The sequence below is a fragment of the Protopterus annectens genome, chromosome 4.part0 (genome assembly GCF_019279795.1).
Source record: "Protopterus annectens isolate FY-2018-M chromosome 4.part0, PAN1.0, whole genome shotgun sequence".
In the NCBI taxonomy this organism is placed as follows: domain Eukaryota; kingdom Metazoa; phylum Chordata; order Ceratodontiformes; family Protopteridae; genus Protopterus; species Protopterus annectens.
Genome location: NC_056733.1, coordinates 607,262,077 through 607,283,037, shown reverse-complemented (window position 1 = coordinate 607,283,037; position 20,961 = coordinate 607,262,077). Strand labels below are relative to the sequence as shown.

The following is a 20,961-nucleotide window of genomic DNA, read 5'->3' as shown; positions in this document are numbered from 1 at the left end:
CAATTTGGGTAATCCCAATCTGCCTGTTCTATTGGAAGAATAAGCTTATTCCACTTGACTCTTGCAGTCTTCCCTTCCCAGATAAAATCCTTCAGCTGTTTATTAATTGCTATCCACAACTTCTGTTCTGGTTGATAAAAATATGCCTAACCCGTGTGACTAAAGAGACCAAAAACATTTTAACTGCTTGTACCTTACTAATGATATCCATATAACAGGGCATTCATTTTCTCAATTTTTGTATTATCTTTGGTTTAATCTCTTTCCACATACCCTTAGCTGCCACACCTGTATCATTTAATCCATACTCCTATGACCTTCATTTTATCATGTCCCCATAAATATGGCTATTGCTGAACCAATTTGTATGTGGGAACATAATTTAGTGCTAGTGCTTTTGTTTTAGCTTCATTGATTTTGTATCCCAAAAAGATTCAAAACTGTCTTAGTATGTTCCACAGCACTGTAATGTCTCTTCCTGGTTTTGTCAGGTATAAAATAATGTAATCTACAAATACAGCCAGCTTTTCTTGGCTACCATACCAATTATATCCTTGAATTTCTGAGTCCCTTATTTTCTGTGCCAGTGGTTCTAAATATGATGCAAATAACAAAGGGGGTGGAGAGGACACCCCTGCCTGTCTCCTCTGCTCAAGCAGAGATTATCAGAGAGGACCCCACTCACTTCAATTTTTTGCCTCTGATCCTTCATATAGCCTCCTAATCAACCTCAATTTTATCAGGGAATGCAAATGCTTCCATTGCTCTACTCATAAAATCCCAGCTTACTCTGTCAAAAGTTTTTTCTGCATCAAGACCCACCAGCAACAGTGGTACTTTCTTACATTATGCTTCCTTCTGGATCATCACTGTTCTGTTTATGTTATCAAATGTTTGCCTCCCCTCCACAAAACCACACTGATCCATATCTATCAATTCTGGCACACTTTTGCCATTCTTTTAGCCATGACAGACAAAAACTTTATAATCATGACTTTGTATTGAAATGGGCCTGTATGAATCTGGATATGATGGATCTTTATCCTCTTTAGATATTACAGCTACTACCTCTTTCTTCCAGGATGTTGGTACTTCTCCTCCTCTTAAAATACTATTAAACACAACTTTCCAGATCTTTATCCATTTGCTCCCACTTAGCTTCCAAACTTCCACAGGAATACCATCTATTCCTGGGGACTTTCCTGTATACATCACCATTTCTATCTCACCTCCTCCTATTCTAACTCTTACTAACTGAGCCTCCTCTCCCTCTAGCCTTGGCATATTTAATTCTTCCATAAACATTTCTATTTGCACCTTTTGCTGATTTCCATATTTCTCTGCTTTATATAACTTTCATAGAATTTCTAAGATATTTCTAATACTTCTACATGATCCATTACTACCTTCCTTGTTATGAGCTCCCTCTGCTTGGTGACGGCCCTTTCTAATTTTTGTTGCCTGAGTCGTTGTGCTAAAAGTTTGTACTCTAGAGATATTATGAAAAATCAATTGCTTAACAGCAATCCTGATAAACTCATGCATATTATCGAGGTAATCCCTTATTTTCTGTTTAGCATTCTGTAGTTGCTCCTCTTCATGTTCTATGAGATTCCACCTATTTTGCAATACTTTAATATTTGCCAGTCCCTCTAAATAATTCTTGTTACCTCTTAACGATATCTCCCTTTCATTTCCACCCTGTTTTTAAATTCCACTTTAATTTTATCCCACTCTCTAGCAATATTTTCAGAAGTTTTTCATCTTCTTTAATAGCTCCTGAATAATTTCCACTACTCATTTCTTAAATTTCTCTCTTTTCAATAGATAGGTGGGAAAGCGCCAGTCTCTCATTTGTATTTCATTACCCTATGTTATTATTTTAGTTATTACTGGCGCACAATCTGAAGTAATTATTGGGTGTGTATCAAAACCTTCAATTAAATGCACATTTTTCTGTGAAATGTAAATTCTGTCTAGTCTAGCCCAGTTTTTGTATCTTGGGGAATAATATGTAAATTTTTACAAATTCCTAGTTCTGAATTCACACCTTCCATCAAAATATTTTTATAAAATTCTTTACAAATCTACCCTTTGTTATATTTCCCTTTCTGGGCACCCCCATACACATCTTCACTACTGCAAATCAAATTCCATTCTCCAACTAGAAATAATATTCCTTGCTGAAAGTTGATGATTTCTCCCAGAATTTTCTTTAGCTCCATTATAGCAATTTCAGTGGAATATAAATGCATGCCAGTGTAATTATCCTCCCTTGCCAGATGTCCCCTTAGTACTACAAATCTACCATTATTGTCTTTTTCCCCCTCTTCTATTACTACTGGAGCACCACTTGCAATTAATATAAGTACTCTTCTCTACCTTTGCCCCAGGCATTCTGCTGAATAACCAGCCTGAAAACCTTTCTTTATCAAATTTATGTGCTCAGTTCTTTCCAAGTGCATCTCCTGCAGCATAGCTATTTACACTCTACATTTTTAATATAGTTCACTACTCTTTCTTTTTTGTATTTATCCGTGAGACCATTAACGTTTAAAGACATTATAGAAAGAATCTTATTTTTGAGGGATTATTATTCCCACCTTTTCTATATAACATCTTTTTTTGTTAAATGTCTAGCTCCAGCCTTTGTGTTACATGCATGGACTCCTTGGCAAGTTAATCTTTTATACAATTGTTTTTTGTCATCTCCATTTGAGCCTATGTCACATCTTGCAAAACTTTTTGTTTTACTGAAAACCCTCAAATTAAAACACACACACACACACACACACACACACACACACACACACACACACACACACACACACACACACACACACACACACACACACACACACACAAAATACCCCTAAAACCTACTAACTTAATAATGGCACACAAAACAATGTACATCTTCGAATATTGAAGTTTTACCCTCTTAATAATGAACAAAAGTTCCAAACTGAAAGCCACATACCCACACACACACACATTTGAGCTAAAGGGAAAGGAAGATTATCCATGCTAAGACGTATGGTAGAGCCTGTGATTCTGTTAAATGCTATCTGGTTTTGCCTTATTGCTATAGCTCTCCGGCTGGGAAAACACTTGAATGCTTTCAGAAAACATTTTCTCCAAGTCATTTCTCTTTATCAGATTGTCTGCTAGTGATACGAGAACCCGATACAGGAGTGTTTACTAGAAAAAAGACCTTATAATATTCAATATTCTTTTTCATTTACTTGCTTTTTGTTAAACCTTGTTACCATATAAATTAATGACCTTAATTCAGTCATTCCCCTATGCAAGAATGAGAAAAAGCACACCAATTTTTTTTTTGTCACGCTCTTTTAACCAGATCCTTTTTTTATATACACTACAGTGCCTACATTTCTTAAAACTGAACAAGGAGAGAGCGAAGAAGGAAGAAAGAAACAAAAAGAATAAACAGAAGCACCTATTTACATTAGTATCCCCATTACACTGAAAAAAACACTGTCACATGCAGAAAAAATAGTGCACCACCTTAATAAATACCATTAAGAAAAAAATTTGTTTTACTAATAATTAACTCCTTCCTCTTCACCTCTCCTGAGTATTTTTCCAAGCATTAATGACAAAGTAGGGCATATGCTTTAGAGTCCCATACAAGTTTAACAAAGTCCAACATTTCCAGATTTTCTTGTTCTATTCCTGTTCACCTCCATCCCCCAAACCCTGGTTCTGCTTCATCTCCAGTGCATTCTCAATTCCTGTGCTTTTTTTCCTTCTCCCAAGCATCTATGCTTTTATGAAATTAATACAGTCTGTTCCTTCCAGATTCTCAGTGCAGCAGTATATCTCAGGTTTTCTCTTCTTGCTCTGTCCTCTAATTCTATTATTTTTTTAAACATCTCTTCTTGTGCAGTCTCATATTCAGCCACCCTTTTCTTCATTTCGACCTCTGAGTTTTACAGTTTTACCATCTCATCTGTTACCTGTTCATTCTTTTAGATCATTGTTTTTTCAAAGCTCAAAAGAGCATTCACCAAAAGGAAAAGTTAGCGACTCTGTCTTATTTGAAGTGGATACAGTTGGTCATGTAAGATATGAAAGTTACATGCTTTCCATAATAATAGATCTTAATGATTTATGTCCATCCACTTCAACATATCCATCCATCTTCCCCTACCCATAGCCAGAGGAGGCTTGGGTGATGTTTGGAGGAATATTTGGGAAAAATATTTAGTACTTTTTTTTGTACCCGCTGCCTGTTGATTATTAGCCCCCTCCCAAGCAGTAGACTCATTCATTTCCCATCACTGGGACAAGAACTTGCCAGACGAGGCCTTCATTCAGTCATCCATAGGGGGAGTTTGGCATTTTTTTTTTCATGCTAGCCCTAACCTCCTGTGTGCACTTGGCCAAGCATTGTGGAGGGGGTTCATTCAGTAGGCTTACCATGGAAGCCGTCTACTCAATTCTACAAGGGACATTCCCTCCAAGCAACCTTATCCCCTCAAGGAAATATGAGTTGTGGTTTCCTGGGTCTCAGCCAGAGAAATTACATTGACTGCATATGCACCCCAACATGTGCCCTCTCCATCCCCCTTGGAGAAGTGAGTGGGCTATATCCTTTCACTCCTTCTCCTTCGCTCCTCCAGTTCCAGGGACACTAATCAAATCCAGGTTACCTGGGTAGCACTAATGGCTCCATCCCTCCGCACAATGCATATTTAGTGCTTTCAATTGATTGTAGTCTGTATGTTGATAATGGTTGTTTGTTATTCTCACTGTTTTGGGGTTCTTTCAAGAACTGAGCAAAGTATTATAGGAGCTGGGAAGGGAGTTAGAGCCTTAAAAAGTTTTAAAGGTGTTGCACTGACCAATAACTGTGGTAGTTAATCGTATTTGAATTGGACAATCATGGGTTGTGAGGATCCAAGGATCTGTTGTTAATGTAAATACATAACTTTAATTTCTGTTTTGCTCGCTATAATATTTCACCCAATGGCTCTTTTACTTTCACCCAGCTGGCCATTTTTTATGGGAGAACCAGAGATTTGTATTCCTGGACAAGGTGAAAATCCTATAGACTATTTGTTCCTTCCCAGGAACTACGGTCAACTCTCCATTACTCAGTGAGAATCAGATAATAGGGAGTGGGTCATCTTGCTGGTCTGGGGGTGGTAGTTGGCCTACTATCTGTCCCTGAGAATATCTCCCATTTTCCTTGACAGTTCATTTGAGCCCACAGTCGCTGTCTCCAGAGAGAGGGGTTCCTCTACACACTAGATTATCTTCAGCTACTTAGTGTGAATAGAGTATGATAGCATAAGCTTGGCTGACTCAGAACTCCACTAGGTGAACACTTAGTGCTACAGCTAAGTGCCACCCATGTAACAAACCATAATCACATCCCTCACCTCTCAGAATGAACAAATTGGCAGAGGCCACTTACTCCCATCCTCCTGTCTAGCTCCTATAGGCACCTGAGATACTAGTCAAACTTTGGCACCCTGTATCATTGTAAAGGCTTTATTTTTCTACATCATGAAGCTAGCTCAATTTTAATTTCTTGTAATAAATTTGGATATCTGAAAGTATGACTTTATGGAGTACTTAAATGAAGTGGAGATGATATTTCCTTCACAAATTACTTGCACCAGCTAGTTTTAGTGTTACTATTACACATCTTTTTATGTATTCCTTTGGTTCATACATGGTGAATGAGGAAAGTAGCAATATGTTAGAGGTTTTTCTGCATATAAATCTTCAAAATCTATTGCTAAATATGGTTATGCTCTATAGCTTTTTTGCAAATCTTTTGTGGAAATTATATCATTGGGAATTCCTCTCAAGTAATTTATGTTTTTCTTTTCTTTTACTTTAGGCTGCAAAGGAAGAATGGTCACAAGCACTGTGGGCAAACCTGAATGTACAGCAACTTCTAGAAGGAATTGAAGGTTTTCTTAAAGCTCTCCGAAAACTGCCAAAGGAAGTTCGAAGCCTGCCAGTTGCCTTCCATCTTGAGTCAAAGATGAAGGAATTCAAGGATTCAATTCCATTATTACTTGATTTGAAGAATGAAGCATTGAGAGAGAGGTGGGTTTGTTTGTAAACTTACAAAATACATTCTGACTGCTGCAGCATAACAGATTTATAAGCAGTTTAAATATGAAGTAGTTATTTTCTACACTAAATGGTGCAGCCCACCAGCAAAAGAAATGAAGCACTGTACTTATTATATGCCTTATATCTTGATAATATTTATTGTAATTTTGCACTGCTAGCTAAGTTTGGTTTCAAAATGCATTACAACAACAAAGACATTTTTTTTTGCTTTTGATATGCGTGCACTGTAAGACAATGTATGTAGTGAGTCAGTCACATCTGACATGTTCATTTGACTATTACTAAAGCCAGACTGGTTCACTGATTACCTGGAAATCTCCAAGTAAACCTCTGCATTTTAGGCACTTGCTAAGTATTTGTCTGCCACAAACATTTGCTTTTCTAGTTGTAGCCACCAAAAGGTTCCAAAAATAGGAGAGCAGAGGCTGTCTAAAGAGGTAGTATCAGCTTCTTATGTGAAAAGCTTAATCTAATTGCAAATATGGTGACTAAAAAAAAAAAAAACCCAGATCACTTTTCTCAGTACTTAAAACTTCTTGAGTGTCCAGGCAGTCTGGACTGCACAAATTCCCATGAGCAGCTGGTTGATTTGCCAGCATTCTGGAACAAGTCTGTAAACTTCTTCACAGTGATATCAGCCCATTTAAAGGAAAGTTATTGTCCAGATCAAGCTTTGTCCCACCAACACACACACAAAAAAAAAAAAAAAAAAAAACACAAGTCAACAAAGCCAAACACTGAAGAACAATGCAGGACCAGCAGCTCCTCTAGTCAGCCTTTATTAAAGGATGGAGCGTGTTTGTCGGAGTATAACCATAGACTTCCTCAGAATCCATTGTTTCTCCCAACCAAAACTTGTTTAAATACTAAACCAGTGAATATCACATGACCAAATCCCAATAAAATATTCAATTAAGTGTTCAATTAAACAATAGAATATTTCCTTAAAACCTAATAATTTAAAAATAGGTAAACACACCAACAAGCTGCAAAAAATAAAACTTGTAAAAACACTCCATTCTATACTTTATACAACTTTAAATGCAAAATACTGGCTATAGATATATGTTCATTTAAACCTGGGAAAACATTTGCAATCAACTTGATTTGCCACATCATTTCCTTATACTCAATCAAGTCTTCCCATGGTCCACCTCTTACATTCTGAAAAACCACGTCTGTACCAAAAAAAGTAAAACACTGTTCAGGATACATTTGAATGTGCTTGTACAGTGAGTTTTTTGCATTTTTATTTTTTATATCTAAACTATGCTCATAAATACATTCTTTAAATTTTCGCTTAGTTTTTCCAATATAGAAACAAGTGCATTGTAAACATTTTGCCAAATATATAATTCCTTGTGACTTGCATGTACATTGGAAGGGAGTATATATTTTATCAACCCTAATATTAATCATGGCCCCTTCTAAAATAAATTTACATTGACTACAGCACCCACAATTGAAGGTACCCTTCTTTTTATTAGACCCATTTCCTATAATTTCTCCTCCTTCAAGGTACTCCTTAATAGACCTCCTCAACCTGTACACCATACTTGCTCCCAGGAAGTCTGTTGTTTTTCCAAAACAGGAAAATATTTTCCAGTTTTTTAACAGAATATTGAATATCCTATCACAATCCACAGTGTAGGTTGTGATAAAGGCACAGTCAAACTTTTTGTTGTCATTAATAATCCCAGTGTTGCTAGAATTACTTTGTAAAAAAATTCATGTCACTCCTTAAAAGTGGAATAATAGTACCTTCTCTTCTTTTTAAACTTATTTCACTTTTTATACTACTCACCAGGGCTTCAGGGTACCCCCTAGCATAAAACCTTTCTGCTAGTTTACATCCCTCCGAATTGAAATCATGGTCCTCCAAAATCATTTTAGCTAAACTGACAAATTGCCCTTTTACCACACCCCTTTTAATGTGCTGGGGGTGAGAACTAGAGTAATGTAACAAGGCATTTGAATAGTGAGGTTTACGAAAAATGTTAGTAGTTATCCTTTGATGCAAGTAGTCTTTGAAAACTAATACATCTAAATAGCTTATGCTGTCAGCACTGTAAGAATAAGTAAACCTTAAGAAAGACGTGGTAGAGTTAAAATACCCTATCAAGTTTTCAGTTTCATTTTGTGTTGTCTCCCATACTATAAATATGTCATCTAAAAATGAACATATAATTTCCAGGGCTTTTCAGTAAGGTAATTTAACACAAAATATTTCTCCCATTGTAACATCACTATATTAGCATATAGGGGAGCACACGCCACCCCCATTGCAACACCCCTTTTCTGTTAAAAATATTGAACTTTTATATAGACAAAGCTGTAATCCAAAACTAACTCATTAGAAGAACTAACACATTAATTTCATCATTGTACAATTTTCCTGACTCAACCCATAATTCCCCTGCACCACTCTAAACCCTGCTCATGTGGTATCACATTAAATAAATTTACATCAACTGTTATAAACCACAAGTTGTTAGAATAACTTTCTTTTTGTAACTTATACAAAAAGTCCCAGGAATCCTTACATAAATGAAAATAACCATCCAAGAAATATTTTAACTTCAAATCTATGTACTTCACTAAAGCATATATTTTTGGGTCTATATTACATTGACAAACGCTTAAATGTTCGAATCTCTAAAGGTTGACCTTTAGAGATTGAACATTTAAGTGTTCGAAAATGTAATAAAACAAAGAAAAAAAAAGGTAAACTGAAAGGGTTTTAGCAGGGGGGCAAGCCCCACTGCACCCCACACCCCCCCCTACTTAAATATACCAACTCCGAGATCGCACTTCAGTGTACGGCAAAGTGGAAACAGGAAATTTCCCATTCCCTACACTGTAGCGCGATCTTGGAGTTGGTATATTTAAGTAGTGGGGGGTGCAGGGCGGGTTGCCCCCCTGCTTACACCCTTTAGTTTTTTTTGTTTTACTTTTATTTATTTATTTATTTTTTAATTTTTAAAGATATTCAAACACTTTATTGTTCGATCTCTAAAGGTCGACCTTTAGAGATTCGAACATTTAAGCATTCATTTATCTAATATAGACCCTGTATTTTTGAAGTGCCTGCATTAACAATAGGCCTCATTGAAGGGTCTTTTAGATCTTTATGTATCTTCGGGATACCAAATATTGAGGGCACAATTGGATATTTCACATATAAAAAATCAAGTAACTCTTTTCCAATTTGCCCCTGCTCAAACATGCCCCGAAGCAAAAAAATCAATATTTTTGTATTGTACCGGGCATAACAAGCCTGTGGTAAGCAGACTAAGGTTCTTATACTTAACGAGTCCTAGGTCAAAGACTTTCACCAGAGAATGGTCAAACAGAAATTGAAGCAGGAAGTAGTCAGCCCAAGAAACGGATTTTACCACCAAATCTAAGTCATAACCCCAAACTCACAGTCCAACTTCAAATTTTGGCCAAATATATGGGTAGCAGAAATAGCCACCTAAGCAAACTTGAATCCCTTTGTAATGCAAAGGAATTACTTTATAATAACTACTGACTCTTGTTCACATTAATATTATAGTCTCCTAGGACCAGTTACCTAGGCAATATCAATACCAAGGAGACAAGATGGTGAATTTTTGAAGAAACATCTCCACATTACCTGGAGGATGGTAGATTAGGCGGTACCCACAGTTTACTCCTGTATTCATGGCAAACACATAGGAGTGGGTAATTCTGACTCTCACCTGCTTCATTTCAGTGATTGTAGAGTGAAGCACGATTGCTGAAAATATTAGTTCAAAGCATCTATTTAAACATGTCTCCAGGATAAAGATCAGGTCCATCTCATACAGTTGGTATTATAAGTTGATTCTAACAGCATACTGTTTTGCCCAAAGATGGAAATGATTACCATTAGTATCAGCCCTGAGTTTGAGCCTGCTGTCACCCAGAAAAGATAGTAATGGGAACTTGACTTATGCTTTCTCAAAATATTTAGCCTCTTGCACCAATTTAAACTGTTCTTTGGCGGCTTTGTGGGGAAAAGGAGTGGAGGGCCAACATGTAGTTCCACGCATAAACTGGTTAAATATCCATACCAGAAAAAAAATAATTGAATCCGACACAGATATCCTTCAGAAGGGTCTCACAGAAACGGATAACTGGTGCCAGAGCCATGGCCTAAAGTTAAATGCCAAGAAATGCATAGTCATACGTCTTCGGTTACCCTAGCTACCATATAGGTGGCAATCCCCTGATCACAGAAGAAGTTATCAGGGACCTGGGAACCCAGGTTGACAGTAGCCTTTCATTCGATACTCATATTGCTAAAGTAGTTAGGAAGACCTTCTACATTGCCCACCTTATCATGAAGGGATTCACATCTAGATCAAGGGAGGTCATAGTCTCCCTATACTCATCACTCATCAGACCAATGATTGAGTACAATGCCCCATTCGGAATGTATCTGACCCGACACTTGCAGCAGCTGGAGAGGCCACAAAGTTCCTCACCAAAAGGATAAAGGGTCTCAAAAATCTGTCTTATGCTGCCCGACTGAAAGAACTCCAGTTATATTCAGTTGCTTACCGCTTGCTCTCAGAGGTGACCTGTGCCTGACATACAAGGCCACGTCAAACCCAGATTTCCTGAACATGCTCCATCTCAAAAAGATCCCCCAGGAGCCACAAGGGGGGGAGACTTAAACCTCGACACGGGTTATTAATAGGACGTGCTGGCGGGCTAGATTCATCACCCAAAGATTCCCTATGCTGTGGAACAAAATCCCGGTTTATGTGAGGCAGAGCACCTCGCTGGCCTTGTTCAAGAGGAATCTTGACCAATGGATGGGAGATCGCAGATACACCCCAGCAGCAGCAAAATAATGGGCATAGTTTCTCCAACTAAAGCAAAACTATGGGCTAGGCTTGTAAATGCCCTCGGGCAGATAGCCTAGTATGAACCTATGAACCTATGAACCTATGAATGCGTCCAGTGAATAATTCAGGATGGAAATAAACAAGTAAAAATCAGGTAAATGGACATAGTACTTATAAATAAAACAGCAAAACTATTGAAGGCAAGTGGATAAAAGTCCCAAATGGATGTGTAAGGGGAAAAAAAAACACACACACAAAGAAGTCTATAGAGACAGTAGAGAGAAAATAGACTTAAGCAGGGCAGTTCATATAAGGAAAGGCCAGAAGTTCCAAAAAGCATGCATTTTCTGTGGTTTGTCTGGTCCAGGTTTGTCTCCATAGGTCTTCTGTAGTGTTGACAAACTAGAATTCATGTTGATAATATGTAATATTGATGCTGTCATTGACAACAAGTTGACCTTAAAGGAGAAGGTTTTAGCTGTTGCCAAGTCATTGTGCTTGTTTTGTTCTTTTTTTTTTCCTGTCAGGAACATCACCCTCATTAAGCATATGATTTCTTCCACAGACTTTTCCATTGTTGTTTATGCCTTGGTATCCTCTTATAAAGGCAGTTAAAATGCCCTAGACCTAGAGCTTCCAGAGGTTTAACTGGACCACTTACATGTAGTTAAAAACTCTGCAGTCTGGCTGCTTACCTGGGTATCAAAAGTTGTCATGTCATGCCAGTTGTGAGTGAGCTTCATTGGTTACCTGCTTGTCCATGGATTATTTTTAAGGATATAGTTGTGACCTACTTAACTTGACATGACCTGAGGCACCCCCATTTGCAAGATTTTCTCTTGTGGTATTAGCAATCCTGTCCTCTGTGCTCAGACATCCAAGGGCTGCTGGTACTTCCAGTCACATAGCTTGATTCCTCTATTTTTTCATCATTTGCCTATAGGGATCTCACCTTTACAATGTGCTAACTAGCTGGCTGAGAGAATACCCACTGTGAGTGGGTTTAAGTGCTCCTTACAGTGTTTTCTTTATGAAATGTAATCAGTTTTGTTGTAGCTTCCTTGCATTTTACTATGCAGTTATTCTCTCAATATATTTTATTGTTTGCATTTATTTTTTTAATGTTTGCTGTTCTGTCCCGTGTTACATACTTATTAATTCCTGCTGGTGTTTTACCATGGTGTTAATTGTATCTATGCACTGGCCTAACTTTGATAATACATGTGAACTTGAATGGAACCAGAGACAAATCATGGGCAGATTGGGGCCCTTATTAATTATTGTTGGTGCCTTAATGTAATGTAAATTTTATGCATGCATTGGGCTAACTTTGCTAATACATGTGAACTTGAATGGAGCCAGAGCCAGATCATGGTAAAATGAGGTGCTAGGTGGGAAATGGATTGCCCCCACTGCCCAGGTCACTTATGCTGTTAATGGAACATTCATCTCTTATTGAGGAAAGAAAAGCTTAGTCCTTCACTTAGGCAACAATTTCTGAGCTCTTTACTTTACTCAATAAAGTTACAGATTTCATAACAGAAAACAGTTCATAGTTACCAAGGAGAGAGGAGGCACAAGATGAAGTGATTTTTTTTTGTTGTTTTCATTGTTCTGCATCAGTATCTAGGATGGCTGCTTTTGAACCCCTATTATGTTCACCAGTCTGGCTGTTGTTAATCCAAAAAGTGGAACTGGTTGTCATCTAACCACTGGTTTGTGTACTAGGCCTAGCTTTTGTCTCTTAGCAGTAGTGTGCTTTCAGGTAATATGTCTTACAAAAAAACACCGGCTTGCTGGAAAACGACAATAAAGGTTCCACAGATCCTCTGATGTTCACCACCAAACGTTTAATACACAGCAACACTGCACACAGGTCTACATAAAACTTTACAACATAAATACGAGATGTTTAGCGCTTTCATCTGCCTACAGCAGACTTCCTCAGAACAATTCTTATTTAAACATCCTTAGTATTTATACAGTATTTGGCGCCAAAAACAGTTTTAAAAATTTAAAGATTTAAAGGCATATACACAATTTTATTGCACATCTCTCCATAGTAAAATTGTTACTTGTACTAGGGATTTTGAACATTATTACAGTCTTCTCCATATTTTATTGAAAACTACTGAGATATATTCTATTATAAATAGCATAAATATATATAAAAAACTACATAAAATGTCCATAATAAAATATCTCTCTATAAATACTTGGCATTATACTAATAAATAATAATAATTGGATACATTATAAATACAATACTATTGGATATATATATAAAATAATATTTACAATACTATTAGATATATATATAAAATAATAAAAAATGATAAAAAATGACAATATATTCCTTTGCATTAAATGCTATCAATTTTATGAATAGTGATAAGTGTCATATAGCAGAGAAAAAGGACCTTATTTCCTACCTACCTATGAATCATATTTTTAAAAAAGGCTTAATACTTATGAAGTCATTCAATCCTGGTTTTCTTGTTGCATCTGTAAGCATCTGCCACCTGCTCTCTTTACATGCTAAATTATTTTTCCAGTCTCCTCCTCTGGGATTCAAAAATTCCTGATCAATGATAGAGAATGTAAAAGAATGTGTATCTCCTGATGTTATGTGATCCTATCTCGCCTACATTCTGAATGATGGGTTCGGAGCCGATCCCTCGGCTCCGACTCGGCACGCTTATGCCAAAGAGCGAAGTCTCTTATTGGCTGAGCTTACTATATCCCAGGATGCACCACTACCAGTCCCCCAGATCTCGTTTGCCGCTTCCCTGCGAAGACGTGGTCTCGAGCTGGCTGGGCTGAGTAGTTTTTATTAACTATCTTTTCTGTCAGTTTTTTGCTGTTTTTGCTCACAAAAGCTGTTTTAACGGCTATCGCTAACTTTGTGTACGATTTGGATTGTTAAATTGTTGTGTGTGATTGGGTTGAGTTTGTTTTCGGCCCCCCTCCATCCAGGGCCTTCCCGGACTGTCAACCTTTAATACTTTACAGGGTCTCTAGTAATTCTATAATTTTGGAGTTCCCTGTTCTTTTTTACAGGAAGTGTTTGCATTAAGCTATTACTGTAAGCTTAGATTTATCAGCAGTAAGAATTTAGTTGTTTACTTTCCTGTCAAAGTGACTAGAATTGTGTAACATCATGTCTCAAACCCCTAGGCCTTCGGGCTTTAAAAAATGTTCGAAATGCGGGTTTAAAATGTCTATCACAGACGATCATTCGCTCTGTGTATATTGTCTCGGGGCAAAGCACTTGCAGGAGTCATGCAGTGTATGTCACGCTTTTTCCTCAAGGGTCCTCCAGGAGAGGAAAAATAAATTGATTCTTAAGGGGTTAGTTAAACCTTCCTTTGAAGAAGCCTTGGCATCCTCTCCGGCTCCGGCCAAAAAGAAAAGGGCTTCGGTTCCGACCAGTCCGTCGGATCCGACTGCCAAGAAACTTAGGCAGGCCTCTCCTTCGGCTCCAAAGACTTCGGAGCCGAGGTTGAACGGTCTGCCTCGATGCCACCAGTATCGACTCCTCTGGCTTCGGAGCCGATGGCTGGGGCATCGAGAGGCGGGTCGCCGTCGGCTCCGCTGCTCTCGGAGCCGACAAGGGTCGCCCGCCAGACACTTCCTCCTCGGCGCCAAGTCTACCTCGGCACCGATGGAATCTGCTGTGAGTATTCCCTCGGCGCCGATACTCATCGAGTCGCCGAGCCGGTCCCCTAGCCCTTTGGGGCCGATGGAGAGGCCTTCTCGAACCCGTTCTGTTTCCTCTCGGTCTTCGAGGATGTCGGATTCTGATATAGACAGGGTGCTCCAAAGACTGTTCCAGTCCCCAGTCTTCCAAAATTTGTTTCGGTTCCGACCCAGCTGGTTTCAGAGCCGATGACCTTGGCCCACCCCATTGCCATTCCTCCTCCGACTGCTTCGGCTCCGTCGGAGCAGGTGCTGTTGGAGCCGGTGGAGATCTCAGGGTCGGCTCCGACCCTTACTCCAACCCGGGCCTTCGGGTCCGAGTTTGGTACGCGGACTTCTTCGGCTGGACCCGGGGTGATGTTTCGGGACCTATGCTCGGGTTCCGAGCCTCCCCTCGGTGCTTCGGCTGCGGGACTTCCGTCGGCTATCACGGCTCGAGTCCGGACACTCCCAGGATTCTGGGGTCCGGCTTTCAGGGCCATGAGGAGTGCCTTGGCCAAGTCCTCTTCGGCCATCTCTCCGGTTTTACCAGCACCTTCCCTGGGCGTGGAGACTGGGTCTTTGGCAGTTCCCCTGTCCGTAGCCAGCGGAGCCCCGAGGCCTGAGGTTACCCCCAGTGGGGTTCCTCCTCCTGAGGGTTCTTCGGAGTTGTCTTCAGAGGAACCCCAAGGAAGAGATCGTGCAAGAGGAAGCACGTGGACTCCCCGAGTCTATTACATCGGACACTGATATGGATGATGCAGAGGGGTCCCGAAGTCGTCCTCGGATGATGTCTCATTTGCAGACATCTTAGAGATCCTCAAACAACGAGGCGGCTGGATATCCAAACCCCCCTCTGCTGACGAGTCAGTGCTCCTCAAGGCCTTTGGGGCTCAGCCCTCCGCCTCCTGGGTGTCTCCGTCCTTCGACGAGCTTCTGGATTTAGTTTGTCGAAGGGCGTGGGAACATCCAGATACCGTGGAACCAGTCCCTTCTCGTCCAAATAAATTTTTATCTGCACCCCCCCGAGAAGGAGTTCCTTACTAAAGGCGTGGCTGTAGATGCCATGGTGGTGGCATCTGCTACACAACAGGACGTGGCAGAGGCTTCAACGTCCATCCATCCTCCTAATAAGGAGTCTAGGAGTATGGATAGGTACGGGAAGCGCACCCTGACTTCAGCGGCCTTTACCTTAAGGTCTCTGAATTATTTGGCACATTTTACCAGGCTTCAGAGGGATCTGGTCAAGGAGTTGTCAGATTCCCTCTCGGGTAACCTACCTGAGCAGCTAGCCCAGTCGGTTAGCTCTCAGTTGGCTATCCTTACGTCAATTTCTAACTCGTCCATGAGGCTCATTTCCTATGCGGCCGAAGGGGCGGATAGAGCGGCAGGCACAGGCGTGGCTCTACGTAGACAAGCCTGGCTCCGCTTGTGTCAGTTTGCGGAGGCCTTCAAGTCTTCCTTCGCCGACGCTCCCTTTGATGGGTCCTCATTGTTTGGACCCAAGGTGAAAGACACCCTTACCCGCTGTGAGCAAGAGGGAAAAACGTTATCTGCCGTAGGTGTCCGTTATTCCACTCCCTTTCGGCCTTACCCCAAGGCCAAAGGAGGGGGGAAAATGTGGTTCCGAAAATCTCGCAAGTTTTTCTCCCAGCAGCAGGAAGATTCCCGCCCAGAGGCAGAGGGCGGGAAATTTTTCAGGGAGACGCCGTCCCAGAGGCGGCAGAGGGCCCCGCAATTCTGGAGACCGCGAGTCCTTTCGTGGCTCTTCAGCCTCCCACACGACATGAGGGATTGCCCGGCTGTGCTGCTCCGGAGCCAGTCGGGTGTCGTTTTGCCAAGCACCTAAATGCCTGGGAGTCAATCACTCAGGACAGATGGGTGCTTCGGATCATTGCCGGAGGTTACACCATCCCATTCAAATACACACCCCCACCGTCCAAGAGAATCCCGGACCCACCACCCAGTCAAAGGGAAATAGCAGCCGCAGAAGCTTTAAAGCTGCTAGAAAAAGGAGTCATCCAACCGGTCCCCACAGACCAGATCGGATCAGGAAATTACTCCAGGTTCCTTTTAGTGCCAAAAAAGACAGGGGACCTGAGACCAATATTGGATCTCAGCAGACTGAACCAATCCGTCACGAAATCCAAATTCCGAATGGTCACGTTATAATCCATTCTCCCGTTGTTGGAGAAGGATGTTTGGATGTGCTCCATAGACCTCAAGGACGCCTATTATCACATACCGATACATCAGGCGTCCAGAAGGTATCTGCGCTTCAGCCTGGGAGTCAGTCATTACCAATTTTGTGCTCTGCCCTTTGGTCTCACCACAGCCCCCAGGGTGTTCACCAAGTGTTTGGCAGTAGTGACGGCTCACCTGAGAAGTCTTGGATTCCAAGTGTTTCCCTATCTCGACGACTGGCTCCTGACTGCCACCACCAGGCATCTACTAATGGACAACCTCAAAGCCACCATCTCCTGGGTGTTTCCCTAGGGATTACATTCAATTGGTCAAAGTCTGTCTTGCTGCCCTCTCAACGCATAAAGTTTATAGGAGCAGAGATAGACTCAAGATTGATGCGCATCTTTCTTCCTGCCGAAAGGATCCGAACGTTACAGGGCCAAGTTCAAGCTCTGATCTCGAGATCCAAAGCCCCAGCCAGGATGGTCCTACAGGTTTTAGGCTCAATGTCTGCCACGGTTCTTTTAGTTCCTCTAGCAAGATTACACATGAGGATTCTTCAGTGGCTCTTGTCAACTCAATGGTCCTTTCAGGATCTTCCCTCAATCATCACATCATGATTACGGAAATATGCAAAGGGACCTTCGCTGGTGGCTTCAGACATCCAACTTGGATCAGGGAAAACCCTTTGTTCTCCCCTCCAGTGGTTACCCTGACGACAGATGCCTCCCAGATAGGGTGGGGGGGGCATTGTCTGGGCAGGCTAGTTCAGGGCTCCTGGCTTCCGGACTTAGCTCTTCTCCACATCAACGTGTTGGAGATGAGGGCTGTACTTCTATCCCTACAGGCCTTACACAAGTTTCTTCCTCAGGGCATCATCGCCATCCACACAGACAACATGTCGGTGGTTTGGTATCTGAACAAACAAGGAGGGACCAGATCGTATCCCCTTTGCAGAGAGGCCATGAGAGTGTGGGAATGGGCTGTAGCTACCAACCGCTTCTTGGTAGCGACCCACATCCCGGGAAAGTCAAATGTATTGGCGGACAAATTAAGCAGGACAATTCTCTCTCCTCACGAATGGTCTCTAAACCGCACAGTAGCAGCCCAGGTTTTCAAGAGATGGGGGACGCCGTGCTGCGACCTATTTGCAACTCCACAAAACACCAAGTGCCAAAGGTTGTTCTCCTTGATTCCACATCAGGAAGTACCAGCCATGGATGCTCTAGCACAACCTTGGCCAACAGGGCTACTTTATGCCTTTCCTCCAATTCCACTCCTTCCCAAAGTTATTCAAAAAGCTTCTCAACTGGGGTCTTCAATGATTCTGATTGCCCCATACTGGCCTTGTCAGATATGGTTTCCTTACCTGAAAAAGCATGCAGTGGACGATCCGTGGACCTTAGACCTGATCCCGGATTTGCTAATCCATCAGTCGGGACATTGGCATCAGTCCCTTCAATCTCTGAAATTGACAGCTTGGCTCCTCCACTTCCAACCTTAGTTAGAAGGCACACACTAGACCCGGAAGTTGTTCACATTTTATCTTCGGCCCACAAACCCACCACTAACAAATTGTACCTCAGTAAGTGGAAGAGGTTTGCTATCTGGGCTCAACTCAAGGGCTTAGACCCTATCACTGCTCCTGTCCCAGAGGTTTTGAAATTCTTAACATCCCTGTTTAATCAGGGATCTTCTGTCTCAACTATTAAAGTCCAACTAGCTGCTATCTCTAAATTCCATGAATCCACGGATCCTCCTTTGATGAGCACCAGACTATGCAAAACGTTCATTAAAGGTGCGAGTCTGTTAAGACCACCAGTTTTTCATCCTGCACTTCCGTGGGATCTTGATTTGGTGCTTCGCGCATTAACATCTCCCCCTTTTGAACCGGCTGCTACATGCGAATTAAAATACCTGTCTTGGAAAACGGCATTCTTAGTGGCTATTACTTCTGCAAGAAGAGTCTCAGAGCTTCAAGCCCTGTCTATTAAACCACCGTACTTGATTTTCCACAAGGATAGAGTATCACTTAGGCCTAATCCATCCTTTGTCCCAAAGGTTTGTTCTAGTTTCTGTCTTCAACAATCTCTAGAACTACCAGTTTTCTTTCCAAAATTCTCTAATGAAGCAGAATACACTCTCCATAAATTGGATGTTCACAGGCAATTACGCTTCTATTTAGACAGGACTCAGCAACTTCGTAAGTCAGACCAGTTATTTGTGTCCTTCTCAGATAATAAATTGGGCCAAACCATCACAAAAGCTACAATCTCAAAATGGATCAGAGATTGCATAACTCAGGCCTATTCTTCGAATAAACATCTTACATCATCTATCAAAGCTCATTCTACCAGAGCTATGGCTACTTCTATAGCCTTTCATTCCAAGCTTGCTATATCGGAAATTTGTGCTGCGGCTACTTGGTCCAACCCGCACACTTTCATTTCCCACTACAAATTGGATGTGGCATCTAAAGGACGAGCATCATTTGGTTCCACGGTACTCAGGAGTGTTTTCCAGTGAGCCACCCAGGATTCAGGTGCTAGGACGCTGTCCCATCATTCAGAATGTAGGCGAGATAGGATCACATAACATCTTTTAGTTATGTACTCACCATAACTTCAGATGTTTGGGATCCATCTCGCCTACATTCCTGATACCCACCCTCCTTCCCCCTGCCTTGCAGATCAGAAGAGATTGAACGGTTTTGAGTTCAACTGTTTTTATCTTGTTTCATCTGACGATGTTATATAAGCAGGGTATGTGTGTGCATGTATGCGGACAAACTAGATCTGGGGACTGGTAGTGGTGCATCCTGGGATATAGTAAGCTCAGCCAATAAGAGACTTCTCTTTGGCATAAGCGTGCCGAGTCGGAGCCGAGGGATCGGCTCCGAACCCATCATTCAGAATGTAGGCGAGATGGATCCCAAACATCTGAAGTTATGGTGAGTACATAACTAAAAGTTTCTTTAATATGTCTGTACAGGGCATTCTTCTGATCTTTAGTTTTCATTCTATAATTGTGTTCATAAATCCGCTTGTTTAACTTTCTCTCTGTCTTCCCTATGTAGAAGGCTGGACAGGATTTACATAATGCTATATATACAACCTGTTTTGTATGACAACATCCTCCCTTGCTCTTAATCTTGGTATAATTTGTATTTTCTAACCTTATATGTGATGTTGTATTAATGAATTGACATTGAGAACAGTTCCCACATTTCCTAGTATGTGTGTCTGTATTCCTATTGTTTTTTTCTTTTCCGCCAGTCTTCTCTAATAATTTCTTGATGTTAGGGGCTGTCCTGTATACTATAGTTGGTTTATGTCCTAACTTTTCTCTAGTAACTTCAGTCACAGTAATGATGTCCCAACATCTCTCCACAATTTCTTTTATATAATTCACATAAGGTGAATATGTCAAGACACAAACTCTTCCTTCCTTATAAACCGTGTTTACATCCTTTTCAAGTGAAATTTCAGGTCTGCCTAATAGTGGAATGTATTTATGATTCCATTCGGAACATACATATTTGATAGTGTCTTTCAATATCTCTGTCGGATATCCTCTATCCTTAAATAATTTGTATATGAAAGTCATCTCACTTTCCATATCTTTGTAAGTTGATGACATTCTTGCTCCCCTTATGCACTGACCTTTAACAATATTTTTAAAAACATATTTCGGGTGATTGCTACTATAATAAATATAGTCGTTAGAAAATGTTCTTTTTCTATGCACTTTAGATGCATATCCATCATCCTTCTTATAAATAAATGTGTCCAGATATGAGATACCACTTTCACTTACACTGTGCCTGAACTTCAAAAATTCAGTGGTGGTATTAATATATTCTAAAAATTTTAATATATCTGCCTTATCACCCTTCCATAAAATAAAAATATCATCTAAAAACCTGGCATAAAATATTATATTATCCTTGTATACACTATTCATAACATATGTATTCTCCCATTCTAGCATTACTAGGTTCGCAAATATGGGTGCACAAGATGCACCCATTGCCACTCCTTTTTTCTGTCTATATATCTCACCTTCATATGATATGTAATTGTGGTCCAAAATCAATGACATCATATCCATAACCGTTACAATTTTG

At 40.7% G+C, this 20,961-nt stretch overlaps 1 protein-coding gene across 1 annotated transcript in view; it reads left to right on the top strand.

Annotated features, from left to right (window-relative positions):
• Positions 1–20,961, top strand: part of DNAH10 (dynein axonemal heavy chain 10) — a 5,879,077-nt gene that overhangs the window by 2,317,069 nt on the left and 3,541,047 nt on the right. Inside the window, exon 26 of the mRNA XM_044069759.1 lies at positions 5,876–6,087. Within this exon, the coding sequence (XP_043925694.1) occupies positions 5,876–6,087 (212 nt within the window). The remainder of the gene's footprint in view (positions 1–5,875; positions 6,088–20,961) is intronic.